This window comes from Myotis daubentonii, chromosome 16 (assembly GCF_963259705.1).
Source record: "Myotis daubentonii chromosome 16, mMyoDau2.1, whole genome shotgun sequence".
NCBI lineage: Eukaryota > Metazoa > Chordata > Mammalia > Chiroptera > Vespertilionidae > Myotis > Myotis daubentonii.
Window position 1 is genome coordinate 45,625,455 of NC_081855.1, and position 13,307 is coordinate 45,638,761.

General features: G+C 52.6%; 1 protein-coding gene across 4 annotated transcripts in view; it reads right to left on the reverse strand.

The window, feature by feature from the left end:
- ABCC3 (ATP binding cassette subfamily C member 3) overlaps positions 1-13,307 on the reverse strand; it is a 48,410-nt gene that overhangs the window by 11,571 nt on the left and 23,532 nt on the right. For 3 of the 4 annotated variants that reach the window (XR_009449280.1, XR_009449281.1, XM_059670587.1), the window contains exons 18-29: positions 9,171-9,338; positions 8,680-8,872; positions 7,602-7,722; positions 7,255-7,402; positions 6,947-7,154; positions 6,395-6,705; positions 5,415-5,614; positions 5,136-5,262; positions 4,063-4,164; positions 1,745-1,891; positions 1,417-1,575; positions 678-844 (exon numbers count right to left, since the gene is read on the reverse strand). Coding sequence is in view for 2 of the 4 variants with exons in the window: in XM_059670587.1 (XP_059526570.1) it covers positions 678-844; positions 1,417-1,575; positions 1,745-1,891; positions 4,063-4,164; positions 5,136-5,262; positions 5,415-5,614; positions 6,395-6,705; positions 6,947-7,154; positions 7,255-7,402; positions 7,602-7,722; positions 8,680-8,872; positions 9,171-9,338 (2,051 nt within the window). In the remaining 2 variants the exon portion in view is untranslated. The remainder of the gene's footprint in view (positions 1-677; positions 845-1,416; positions 1,576-1,744; positions 1,892-4,062; positions 4,165-5,135; positions 5,263-5,414; positions 5,615-6,394; positions 6,706-6,946; positions 7,155-7,254; positions 7,403-7,601; positions 7,723-8,679; positions 8,873-9,170; positions 9,339-13,307) is intronic. The other variant, XM_059670588.1, reaches the window with a different exon arrangement.

Sequence of the window (13,307 nt, forward strand, 5' to 3'; positions counted from 1 at the left end):
AGAGCTCACGTTCCTAAACTACAGACGAGACTGCATCCATCTGGGAGCATATGATTTGCCTAAAGCACTGTAGTTGTCCTCTCACCTGCTCCACAAGTTCAGTTCACACCCCCGCCCCTGCTCCCCGTCTCCCCCCACCCCTCCCCCGGCCCGCTCCCCCGGCCAGTGTGGCATTGAAAACCTACAGGACAGCCTTGGCCTGTTTGGCTCAGTGGATAGAGCGTCGACCTGCGGGCTCCAGGGCCCCAGGTTCGATTTGGGTTACGGGCACATGCTCAGGTTGCAGGCTCAATCCCCAGTGGGGAGCTTGCAGGAGGCAGCCGATCAATGATTCTCTCTCATCATTGATGTTTCTATCTCTCTCTCCCTCTTCCTTCCTCCTTGAAATTAATAAAAATATATTTAAAAGAAAAAAACACACACCTATAGGACAAGTCTGAATAGGGCTTTGGAATCTCCCAGACCTGGTTCAAATCCCAGGCCTGCCTTTTCCCAGCTATATGACCTTGGGCCTGCCTCAGTTTCCTTCCAAGAGGGACCATGGACCACCTCTAGGGCTTGTGGGAGGAGACAGTGAGATGGCGCATGCCTGGCACACAAAATGTATCCAAGACAAACAATGCCCCCTGAGGGCACCCAGGCTGATGGGAGCGGGGAGGGCCGGAGGGGGCCGTTACCTGAGATTCTCGCCTCCCTCGGAGCACTGGAAGTCCAGGCCTGCGGGCTGGGAGCTCACGAATGTGTTCAGGTGGGACAGCTCCAAGGCCCGCCATATGTCTTCCTCCGAGGAATTGCCGAAGGGGTCTAGGTTCATACGCAGGGTCCCCGAGAACAGGATGGGGTCCTGGGAACACAACAGGGTCTTAGAGGAAGGTAGTTTGGGCCCCACCAGGAGCCAGGGGGTGAAAAAAAAAAGGGATTTGAGGCGGCAGCATTCCCACCCTGTCCCCAGCCCTCCAGGAAGGAGGCAGTGGCCACAGAGATAGAAAAGGCCTGTGGGGAGCGATAAACCTCAGCTTTGCCGTCACTAAGTCCTCCGCTACAGCAGGGACCCGCGAGCTAATCTGACTCCGAAGTGTCCGCTCAGCAGAAAAACGCCCCAGAGGAGCCAAAAAAGGGAAATGCCATTTAGAGCCGAGAAGCAAGGAAGCCGGGACCGAACATCTCGGCAATAGGCTGCTTTAAGGGGTCCTAGGGCCCTGGCCCCACCTGCTGGCCCTGGAGGTTGCAGGACAGGGTCTGATTGGGCCAGGGGACCCCTGACCCTCCCGGATCCATAAGAGGTGGCCGCTCTGTGGCTCTGCTCCTGCTGTCTGGCTCTCCAGCCTCGAGGTCCAGTCTTGCCTTGAGGAACAGGGCTGGGGGCTGCCCCCCAGGGTAACCGGCCAGTGTGGCCCGTCCATGTCCGCTTCATACCTGGGGGATGATGGTCAGCTGAGAGCGCAGGTCATGGAGCCCGATGTCCGCTACGTTGACGCCGTCGATGCGGATTTCACCCCCTGCGGCCTCCAGGAGGCGGAACAGGCTGAGGGTCATGGATGATTTGCCAGCCCCCGTGCGGCCCACGATGCCCACCTGGAGGGGGTGGGGAGCGGCAGTCAGAGGGAGGCCCAGGGGTCAGTGGGGGCACCTCCTGGACTCCCCTAGAGAGGCCAGCAGACAGCTGGGATGGAGCACCCGCTCTCCCAAAGACCCACTCTCCCCACGAGGGGTACAGGCACGTCCCAGGCACAAAACCAGCCACCTTCTCGCCGCCGCGCACGCGGAGACTCAGGTCCTTCAGCACCAGATCCAGGCCTGGCCGGTAGCGCACGGAGTAATTCCGGAACTCCACCTCGCCCCGCGTGGGCCAGCCTGCAGGAGGGCGGCTGCCCTCCACCACCCAGGGGGCCTGGCATGAGGGGAAGATGAATAAGAGTGCAGGTCACACACCATGAAGCCAGCCTTGCTTGGAGGCAGGGGAAGCCAGATTGTCAAACAAGCAAAGCAGCCCTGGCTGGTGTGGGTCAGCTGGTTGAGCGCTGCCCTGTGCACCGAAAGGTCACCGGGTTGATTCCTGGTCAGGGCACATACCCAGGTTGCGGGCTCGATCCCCAGTATGTTGCATGCAGAAGGCAACCAATGGATGTTTCTCTCTCTCTCTCTCTCTCTCTCTCTCTGTCCCTCTCCCCTCCTCTCTTTCTAAAAAGCAATAAAAGCATTTTTTTTTTTAAAAAAAAAGCAGTAAAGCAGCCAGTACAGACCTCCCTCTCTCAAGGAGGTGTCAAAAGATGGCCCAGCCAGTGTGTCTCAGTGGTTGAGCATTGACTTATGAACCAGGAGGTCACAGTCTGATTCCAGGTCAGGGCATATGCCCGGGTTAGGGCTCGAGCCCCAGTAGGGACATGCAGGAGGTAGCCAATCAACGATTCTTTCTCATCATTGATGTTTCTATCTCTCTCTCCCTCTGAAATCAATAAAAACATTGAAAATAAAAGTACTATGCCTTGTATTTCAAAACAAAACAATGAACAGCAGGGTGGCAGGGGTGGCGGGGCGGGGGGGATGGACACAGAATTTTTTAGGACATGGAGACAGGCTCATGTGTATAGATGGGGGGAAATGGGAATGCTAGACATGAAAGGGGAGAATCTGAACATCCCAGCGAGTGGAGGGTTTGAGGGATGATGGAAGGTGCCTGGGAAAGGCAGGGGTAGATGGAGCCACAGGGGCAGGAGAGGTCCGGCTGGGAGGAACCAGTGGGGTGGTGGCTCCATGGAGACCGACAAGGAGAGAGCTCCAGTCACAGAACCCATGCCTTCCAAGAAAGGAGGGGCCATTTCATCTGCATGTCACCCAGAGGTAGAACTAGACGAGAACAGAAAAAGTGTCCCCTAGGTTTGGAACCAGGGAGGTCATGGGTGAGGGCTTCAGGGGAGTGATAGGGCCAGAAACCAGACGGCAGGGGGCAGCTGAGCCCAGCGACGCTGAGGAGAGCATTGTAGACCATATTTTAAAACAAGCTTCATGACTAAGGGGAGCAGAGAAACGGGGCAGTGGGATGCGGAAAGGGAGGGTTGGCTTGTGTCTAGATGGGAATCATCCACAGAGGGAGCGAGGTGGGCTCATGGGAGTGCGGTTTTGTAGAGAAAGAGAGGAGGGCAAGGGGCCTGAGAGCACTGGTGCGGGTGGGAGCATCGAATCCAGGCTAGATGAGCCGACGGACAAAGGGACAAAGACAGATGTCAGAGGATGGGGAGTCCCCATGAGGTCAAAGTGCTGTGATCGCGGCGGGTTTGGAATCCATGAGCTGGGAGGGATGGGAAGGACGGTCTACACGCGGGATGCGTGGCCCAGAGATCTCAGGGATGGGCAGCTTCTGGCACAGAGAGGTCTGGGGTTGGAGCCTGGGAGGGTGCGAACGGAGAAGTCGGAATCTCTCAGGAGAGGACAACTCCCTCCCCAAGCAAAGGGCAGGCTGCGCACCATTGCTCCTTCCACCAGGCTGATGGCTTTGGCCGGATGCTCACCTTCCCTGCTCATGCCCGCTGACCGGTCCTCTTTGGGCGCATCACCCCGGAGCTCTGGTCTCCCACCCACACCCTGCAGCGTGTCTTACCGCCCCCGAGACACTGGAATCTGCTCAGGGGCAGAGCCTGTCTTGCTCCATTGGGAACCATCTATGCCCTCTAGCAAAGACCTCTGGTTGATGGCCAATCAGGACCGAATGAATAAATGAATCAATAAAGAGCCACTACTGCTGGCGTTTGAGCTATAGCAGCGGTTCTCAACCTGTGGGTCGCGACCCCTTTGGGGGTCGAACGACCCTTTCACAGGGGTCGCCTAAGACCATCGGAAAACACATATATAATTACATATTGGTTTTTGTGATTAATCACTATGCTTTAATTATGTTCAATTTGTAACAGTGAAATTGGGGGTCACCACAGCATGAGGAACTGTATTAAAGGGTCGCGGCATTAGGAAGGCTGAGAACCACTGAGCTACAGGGATGGTGGGCTACTGAGAACCCTTCCCCAGCTATTCCAGACTCCCCCACCCCAGGTTCGCCCCGGTACCCACCTCGGTCTCTGTCTTGGAGTACTCCTTGACTCTCTCCACAGCTACAATATTAGACTCCAAGTCGGATAACATCCGTATCATCCAGTTCAGAGAAAATGTCACCTGGCCAAAGGGATTGGGTCATAAATAGGGCGACCTCTCCCTCCCCCGCCGCCTGCAATGGCTCTGGGAGGCGTTCAGACTCCTTGATTTTGCTCCCCTCCCATCAGTGACCCAGGTGGGCCTGGGCAAGTCCATAGGGTGTGCCACCGAGGGCTCTACTCACGACTGCACCTCTGACTGTGACAGTGCAGACTCACTAGTAAGTAACCAAGGGCCAACGGGGCTAGAGTTTCCCAAACTTTGATATGCATGAGAAAGGCTTCCCAGAGAACCTTGCCGCCGAGCCAGCAGGCCTGTGGGAAGATTCTGTATCTCTAACAAGCTCCCAGATGATGTGGCCACAATTGGTGCTGGGACCAGACTCTGTGTGGCAAGGAGTCTTGACAGACATGCAGGATCCTGACCCCCATCCTGGGCGACTGGTGTCAGAATCCGCATTTTAACAAGATCTCCAGGTGATTCATCGGCACATGAAAGTTTGAGAAGAATGTGATTGGCTTCACAAAATTCCAGTTGCCAGTAGTGACCTGCCCAACCTCCAGCCCAGGGGCTCTTCCTGCAGGCATGTGAAATGGGGTGTCTTCCAGCCCTATACCCCCTCCCCCAGGAACCGTCAGGGCGGAGGGCCTTCTAGATCTTGTGCTCAGGCAGGACAAGTTCTGTTTGTGTTTTGGGGCCAAGTGCCAAGATAATTTCTCCAACACCCCAAGGTGGAGCATCTCCTCCAGGCTCTCAGAACATTTTGTTCCTCCCTCCACCAAGACCTGCTCCCCCAGCATTATAATCCCCCGCAGGGGGGGGGGGTGTCTCTCCATGCTTGCCTGTGAGCTCAGCCCCTCCGCCCTCCCTGTGAGCAGAACCTGGGGCCGGTCCCCCCATGGGCAGAGCGAGGTGCTCAGGAGATGCCTGTGGCACTGGTGTGGCCTCTGCCCCAGTCCTGGCCCTGCCCTGAGGCCCGGAGCCCTGCATACCTGTAGGGCATAGGACACAGACAGGCCCACCATCCCTGGACTCAGGCTGCTTCTCCCAATGACAGCGAAGAGTGCAGCAAAGAACACAACACAGTTCCCCAGGAACTCCACTCGGACCCCCAGCCACCTGCAAGGATGGGACAAGGAATTGGGGCAGAAGCAAGAAGGTGGGGGAGGGCAGTTTTCTGCTTCAGGGGAAGGAGGGGCTAGGCCCCAGAACACCGCAGGGACCCCAATGGGAACTGCTGGAGGGGCAGGGGTGGGGAGGAGGCCTCTGACCTGTTGGAGGAGATGCTGGGGTAGCAGCTCCTCTGGTTGATGTCCACCTTAGCATCACTGATGGCCTCAAAGGCCTGGCTGCGGCCATAGGCCCGGATGACGCTGGAGCCAGTCACCGTCTCCGAAAAGTGCGAGTAAATGGGCGAGCGGCTGACGGACTCCAGCCGCTTCAGCTGCCGCGATGTGGCCACATAGAAACGCTGGCGGAGGACGGAGAAAGGGCCTGGGGTCAGGACTGCGGAGCCCAACTGAGCCCGGCACACCCTCTGAGGCATCAATGATGTTTCTCTCTCTCTCTCCCCCTGCCTCTCTGAAATCAATAAAAATATATTTAAAAAAAAACGAACAAGCCCTGACTGGTTTGGCTCAGTGGATAGAGCATCGGCCTGCGGACTGAAGGGTCCCGGGTTCGGTTCTGGTCAAGGGCATGTGCCTTGGTTGCGGGCAGATCCCCAGTTCCCCCACTGATCGATGTTTCTCTCTCTCTCTCACCGATATTCCTAACTCTCTATCCCTCTCCCTTCCTCTCTGTAAAAAAATCAATAAAATATATATTTTTTTAAAAAGGACAAAACAACAACAACCCCATCCATATACACAAGTTTAGAAATGTATAAAACGAAGGGAAGGATAATATGTCTCAAACTGTTAGCAATATTTTATTTAAAAAATAGCCAGCAGGAACGCGTTCTGGGGCCAGTCACCATTTACAAGGATTTCATTTTATCCTAGCAACCACCCTGCGATTGGGCCTACGATTCCCGCTGTTTCACAGGCGAGGAAAACAAATGTCAATCAACGAGGGAAAGGAACAGACTACCCCCTAACCAAAGCCAGCTGTGACCCTGGGTTCTGCCCTCCCTGCGCCTTGCCTCACCTGGGTCATCAGCCCTCACAAAGCCCCGCCCCCTTGAGCGCCCCGCCCTCTGACAGCCATGACCATCTCCCCACCGCCCACCCCCACCGCCCTCCCTGAGCACCTGCACCAAGATGTAGAAGACAGCCAGAGGCAGGATGACCACGGCGAAGAGCGGCGTGCTGGCCACGATGACCACGATGGTGGAGATGGAGGTGTAGAAGGAGCTCAGCAGCATGAGGATGGTGGGGGCCAGGGCCTCGTCGATGACGCAGATGTCCTTGGAGAAGCGGTTGAGGACGCGGCCCGAGGGCGTGGTGTCGAAGAAGGCCTGTGGCGAGCGCATCTTGTTGTGCAGCAGCGCCTGGTGCAGCAAGCGCGCAGCCCGGACACAGCCCACGACCATCATGACGGACGACAGCACCACCAGGAACCCTGGCGGAGGAGGCAGAGGGGCGCTCACTCGCCTGGGCCAGGTGGCGGGCACGCGGGCGCCGGTTCCGAGATAGGGGCTGGGCGGGCCCAGAGGCAGGTGGACGCTAGAGTGGGTTAGGGATGCCTTGGGGCTGGGCCATGGCTGTGATGGTGGAGGGAAGGGCATGGTTTGGGGGACTCAGCAGCTCCCGGGTGAGACAGGGGCTACCGGCGTCCCTCCCAAGGATCTCCGCAGGCTCACCTTGCAGAATTCCCAAGGTGGCATACACACCCAGCCTCTGGGTGGTGCTGTTCTGTCGGCCACCCACTGTGGCCTCGTTGGTCCAGGCACCGAGCCACATGTTGGCGCCAATGGCAGCTGCACTTTGCCCCGCGTACAGCAGACAGATGACCAGTGTGGTACCGAGCCCCACAGCCCTGGCATAATCCCAGAACACGTTCAGCTTCACCTGCATGGCCATGGCGGTCAGAGACAGAGGAGTCCTGTGAGCCCCAGGACTGCTGGGGACCTGCCCACCCTCTCCAGCCCTCCTTGTCCACCCTCCTCACCTTGCCCGTCTCCACCTTCTCCTCTTCAATCAGCGTCCCATTTGCCTTCGCCTCTGCTGCCTGCGCTAGCTTTTCTGCTGGACCCAGGCGCCGCCGGGGCGCAGGCCGACCTTGGCCCTCCCCCTCCGAGGACATGGTACTCAGCTGTCTGTGGAGGCAGCTGGTCAGGCCCGGAGAGGAGGCCTCTGACTCACCCACAAGACAGAGCCCCCGGAGGAGGATGCAGGCGGCAGCAGAGGCCCAGGGTGTGTGTCGGGGAGGGTGCCCTTCCACCTGTACCCCACCCGGCAGGGCTTGGGGAGCCCCGACCCAGCTTCCCGGGGGGCTGCGCGCTCTCAGGAGCTCACCTCATAAACTGCTTCTGGACCTCGTACAGGACCGGTTCATTATCCATCAGGTCTGGGTGGCTGCTGAGCGTGTCTTCAATCAGCAGCATCTCCTCGTCGTCTGCCTCCTCCAAGGCTGCTGCTGGGCGGGAGGAAGGAGACGGAGGTCTGCTAGCTCCCTAGAGGCCCCCATCCCTGCTTCAGTGAAGGAACCTGAATGGACAAGCATGAGCTAAGGAAGACGAGAGGGGTTGAAAGGGCAGCAAGAACAGTAACGACCGAAATAAGTGACCGGTTTTGTGTTGGACAAGGAAAAGGGCAGCGAGAAAGGCTTAGGTGAGACCAGAGGGAAAACTTCCCATCACGGGCTATAGAGCGAGGGACTCAGATACAAGGGTTAGGAGGGTGGGCTCTGGAGTCAGACTGGCTGCGCTCAAATCCTGCTTCCTCGCTGCATGGCTTTAGGCAGGCATGGAAAACCGGGATAATAATAGTACCCACTTCATCATGTCGTTGAGAGAATTAAAGGAATAGATGTGTGTCAAGTGCTCAGCAAGGGGCAGAGCCCTTAGTAAATGCTCAAGGCGTGTTAACTTACATACAGCAGCAGGCAAGAAAACCCAGGGAGCCAGCCCAGGGTTTGGGGTTGGGGAGCCGAGACCGGATGACAGGGGGCGAGGAGCAGGGGTGTCCCAGGAGCCCAGGGACTTACATATGTTGGATGAGGACAGGAATTTTTCTATTTGTTCACTGCTATCTCTCAGCGTTTAGAATCGTGCCTGGCCATAGTCTTTGCTCAATAAATACGTGTTCATAAATAAATGACATATGCACCAAACAATGTATCCAGGAAACAGCCTGGGCCCTTTGACACATGGGAAAACTGAGGCTCTGAGGGTGCCCAGTTAGGGGAGAGGAAGAGGAGGGACTGACTACATCCAGCTCCCGTTCCCTCCTGGTGATGTCTGACCATCACACAGAGGGTCCAAGTTCCCCAGACCCTCCCTTGCACAGCATCGGGCCCTGTCCACAGACACGCAGAGACCCCGAGGCAGGGGAGATGCTGGGAGGGTACAGGGACATGGAGGGCCAGGGGTACCGGTCCTGCTGCTCTCCTCCAGGTGTTCCTCGCCCTCATCCGGTGCGTAGTTGTGGAGGAAGTTGGCAAAGGAGCCGTTGCGCTGCAGGAGGGCTGGGTAAGTGCCCACCTCAGACACCTGTCCGTCAGCCAGCACGATGACGAAGTCTGTCTGGGGCAGGAAGCTGATGCCGTGGGTCACCAGCACCCGGGTCTGGGGAGAAGGCAGGGGGCGTCACTCCCACAGCCCTCAGCACACACCCTGGCCACAGGCACAGGGCCCCGGAGTGAGTGTGAGGTACCCATGTGCCAGGGAGCCCGGGCAGGCACATCGGGGACTCACCCGTGTCACCACAGCTGGCTCAGTGCATTCGGGCTGTGAGCTCCCATCCCACACTCCTGCTTCTCACATCCCCACACCTCCAAGTGTCACCCAAACCCCTTGGCCTCCCACCAGTTCTCTCCTAGGCCCTCGATCTCACCTTAGCCCCTGAGCTCCCTGGAGGCCTCACCTTGCTTGCCAGCACACCTTCCGGCCCGATGACTTGGTCAAAGATGTGTTTGGCCACGTGGGAGTCCACGGCTGACAGTGGGTCATCCAGCAAATAAATGTCGGCATCACTGTAAACAGCTCGGGCCAGGCTGACCCGCTGCCGCTGGCCCCCAGACAAGTTGATGCCCTGGATGGGGGAGAGGGGAGGGAGGTGGGTCCTGGGTAGGAGGGGGTCAGACGGGCACAGGGAACAAGGGTCCTGTCCATTGTCATTCAGCAAGGCACACCTCTAAATGCACATTTCACATGCCCGGTCCTGTCTCCGTGAGGCCGTGAGGTCATGGAGAAAGGGTGGTGGCTCTCAGTCCTCCTGGGACATGTGAGGACATCCTGCTCCCTTTGCTCCATCACCTGCCCAACTGGTTCCCCTGCCTGCCACCCTCACGCTTGGGCAGGCTGGAAATCCCCAGGCGGTCCCTCGCAGACCTTTGACTCTTCTGTCACCCAAACAGTTTGCAGATGACTTTTGTAACAGTGATCTCAATTGGTCCTCAGGTCATTCCTTCCACTTTGGGGGATCAATTTAAAAATGATAAATAACGATGGTACTGGATTATAATCCATTGGATCAAATAAGAACCCATGAACCTATCTATACTAATTATAGCCTAGGTGGCATCACGCCCTAACATCGTCACAACACGGCCGTCACAAGATGGCTGCGCACACAGCACAGGCGGGGCCCGGTGGCTGCTCTGTGCAATGAGGCTGGGGGTCCCGCAGCTGCTCTGCCTCGCATGGAGAAAGCGGGTCCCAGCAAAGGAGGTGGGTTGTGGCAGGGGAGGGCAGTTGGGGGGCGATCAAGCCAGCAGGGGAGGGCAGTTGGGGGCCATAAGGCTGGCAAGGCAGCAGTTAGGCATCAATCAGGCCGACAGGGGAGCGGTTAGGGGGCGATCAGGCCGACAGGGGAGCGGTTAGGGGGCGATCAGGCTGGCAGGCAGAAGCAGTTAGGGGCAACCAGGCAGGCAGGCAGGCAAGCGGTTAGGAGCCAGTGGTCCTGGATTGTGAGAGGGATGTCCCAGATTGGAGAGGGTGCAGGCCAGGCTGAGGTCCCCCTCCCCCCCACCCCCATGCATGAAATTCATACACTGGGCCTCTAGTATTAATATAAAGAAATTAATGAATAAGTGAAAAAGGCAAAGGAGGAGAAAGCTCTTTCCTAGAGTCAAATGCCAACTAATAACTATAGAATGAATGGAGGTAGAAAGTTAGTATTTGGCAAACATCATAGTAAACACTGACTCAGGCGAGAATCATCAGTGAAAGTTATGAAATAAAATGACAAATGAAAAGAAATGCCTCCATGACAAAAACTATTTCACGTTTTAGATTTAGTAAAAGAAAAACAATTTTAATTTTCTAAGGTGATATAGTTCAATATGCCCATTTTGAATTATGTAATTAACTGGTATTCGGTATTTATTAAATAGAACACAATTTCCTTCATAAAATTGACATGATCAATAATCTGTTTATTTGATTAGTGACCATAGAGAAATTATTTTTATTTATACCTCACACAAGCCAATTCTTTAACAATAAGACTTGCATTCAGATAAGATGATATATTTAAAGTGAGGCTAACCATAGCACAGCCAATGATTAATTAAATTGATTTTTTGTTGAAATTTAAGAGATGAGATTATGCATTTGGTGATTGTGGTGGAAATTTGTGGTTGGAACAATCTTGGATATATCACTTGATGGAACAAAAATATCGAGCTACCTTTGGATAATTAATCAAAGAATACATTCACCTCAACAAGTATAATAGGAGGAAATGTGCGCTTTTTATTCTAGCAAGAATTTATTTTAGCCTACTTTTCTGGAGATCTGGGGTATGAAGCTCTATATAATGTGTTGTTCAAGATTGGCAGGCAAATTCTGTATTGTTTAATGACAGTACATTTACTGCTGGGTCCTGTTAGAGAAGTATGTTTTCCAAATATAGTACCTCCATTTTAGAAAACAAAGAGGTGAGCTATGAGTATTTAATTTTTTTTAGATTCATTTACTTGAAATGTGTTCTAAGTAATGGGCTTTAGTAATTAATTTGTTTGAACTTGAATAAAGTAAAACTTTAGTGAGTAAAGTGTGAAGTCCCTGAAAAAAGAGATACTGAAGATAAAAGGGCAGAAGTTAACATTCTTATTTTGCATGCTGATCACGAACTACTGAACTACATCGCCGGTGTCCTGACTTTGGAAAGGCTTATAGTTTTTAAATGTTACTTCATTTTGCAATTGAGATTTAATAAAGTGTAGATTTAATAAAAAAAAAAAAAAAAGAAAGAAAGAAAAGACATGCCCTCAGTCAAGTGATCAAAGTTAACGCTGTTAATAAACTGACATCATGTGCCTCCTAATACGGTGCACCAAGAAGGACATAATATTACTCCTTTAGTATTTCCCCCCAAAATATACAATCTGCATCTAACTGTGGTCAAATTGAGAGACATTCTACAAAAAGACTGACTTATACTTTTCAGAAATGTCCAAGTCCTGGAAGACAAAGTCTGAGGAATCATCCAGATTGATAGAGAATAAAGAGATATGACAAGTAATTGCAATTCATGATCCCGGATTAGATCCTAGCCCAGGAAAGAAAATAGCTAAAAAAAGACATTTCTGGGACAAATGATGACATTTGAGTACAGACTGTGAATTAGATAGTAATATTATATCAATGTTAAAATTTCTTGATTTTGATCATTCATCTATGGTTATGTAAGAGAATGCCATTTTTTTGAGGAAATACAGACTCAAATCTTTAGTATTAAAATCAATATGGTGCCTGGCTAGTGTGGCGTTAACCCATAAACCAAGAGTTCACTGGTTCAATTCCCAATTCCTGGTCAGGGCACATGTTCAGGTTGCGGGGCTCGGTCCCCAGTGTGGGGCCTGCAGGAGGCAGCCGATCAATGATTCTCTCTCATCATTAATGTTTCTGTCTCTTTCTTCCTCCTTTCCTCTCTGAAATCAATAAAAATACATTTCTTTAAAAAGAGCTAAAACTCTGAGAAGAAAGCATAGGGGAAAATTTCATGACATTGGAATTGGCAATGATTCCTGGATACGACACCAAAAGCATGGGTAACAAAGGTAAAAATAGAGAAGTTGGATTATATCAAAATTAAAAATTCTCTGTGTCAAAAGACAAGAGAATGAAAAGGCAAACTACAGAAGAAAAATATTTGTAACTCATATACCTGATAAGGGGCTAAAATCCAGTACAGTAAGTCCTCTCTTATTGTAAGTCACTATGACTTTAAGCTAAATGACATATAATGAAACCAATTGATATAATTGAGGTAAATCAGAGTTAAGCTCCTACAGCATGTCATCATGTTATAACAGAATGACACTGAATGAAATAACAGTATTTGGGGGCCTCCTGTGTACATAAAGAACTCCTACAACTCAACAAAGGAACAACTTGATCAAAAAATGGGCAGAGGACTCAAATAGACATTTCTCCAAAGAAGATATGCAAATGGCCAATGAGCACATGAAAAGGTGCTCAACATCACCACACCCAATGGCTACTATCACAAACCAAAAACAACCCCCGCCCCCCCAAAAGCCACAAGTGTTGGCCAGGATAGGAGTTGGAATCCTTGTGCACTGTTGGTGGGAATGTAAATGGGTGCAGCCACTATGGAAACGTTATGGCAGTTCCTCAAAAAATAAAAAATAAATAGAATTACCATATTATCTAGCAATTCCACTTCTGGGTATATACTCAAAAGAACTGAAGGCAGGTTCTCAAAGAGATATTTGCACACGCATCTTCATAGTAGAATTATTCAAAATGGCTAAAAGGTGGAAACAACCCAAGTGCCCACTGAGAAATGGATAAACAAAACGTGGTATAAACATACAATGGAAGATTATTTAGCCTTAAAAAGGAAAGAAATTAAATTTTTTTAAATTGATTTTAGAGAGGAAGGGAGAGGGAGGAAGAGATAGAAACATCAATGATGAGAAAGAATCATTGATTGGCTGCCTCCTGTATTGCCCCCACTGGGGATTGAGCCTGTAACCTGGGCATGTGCCCTGACCAGGAATTGAACTGTGACCTCCTGGTTCATAGGTCG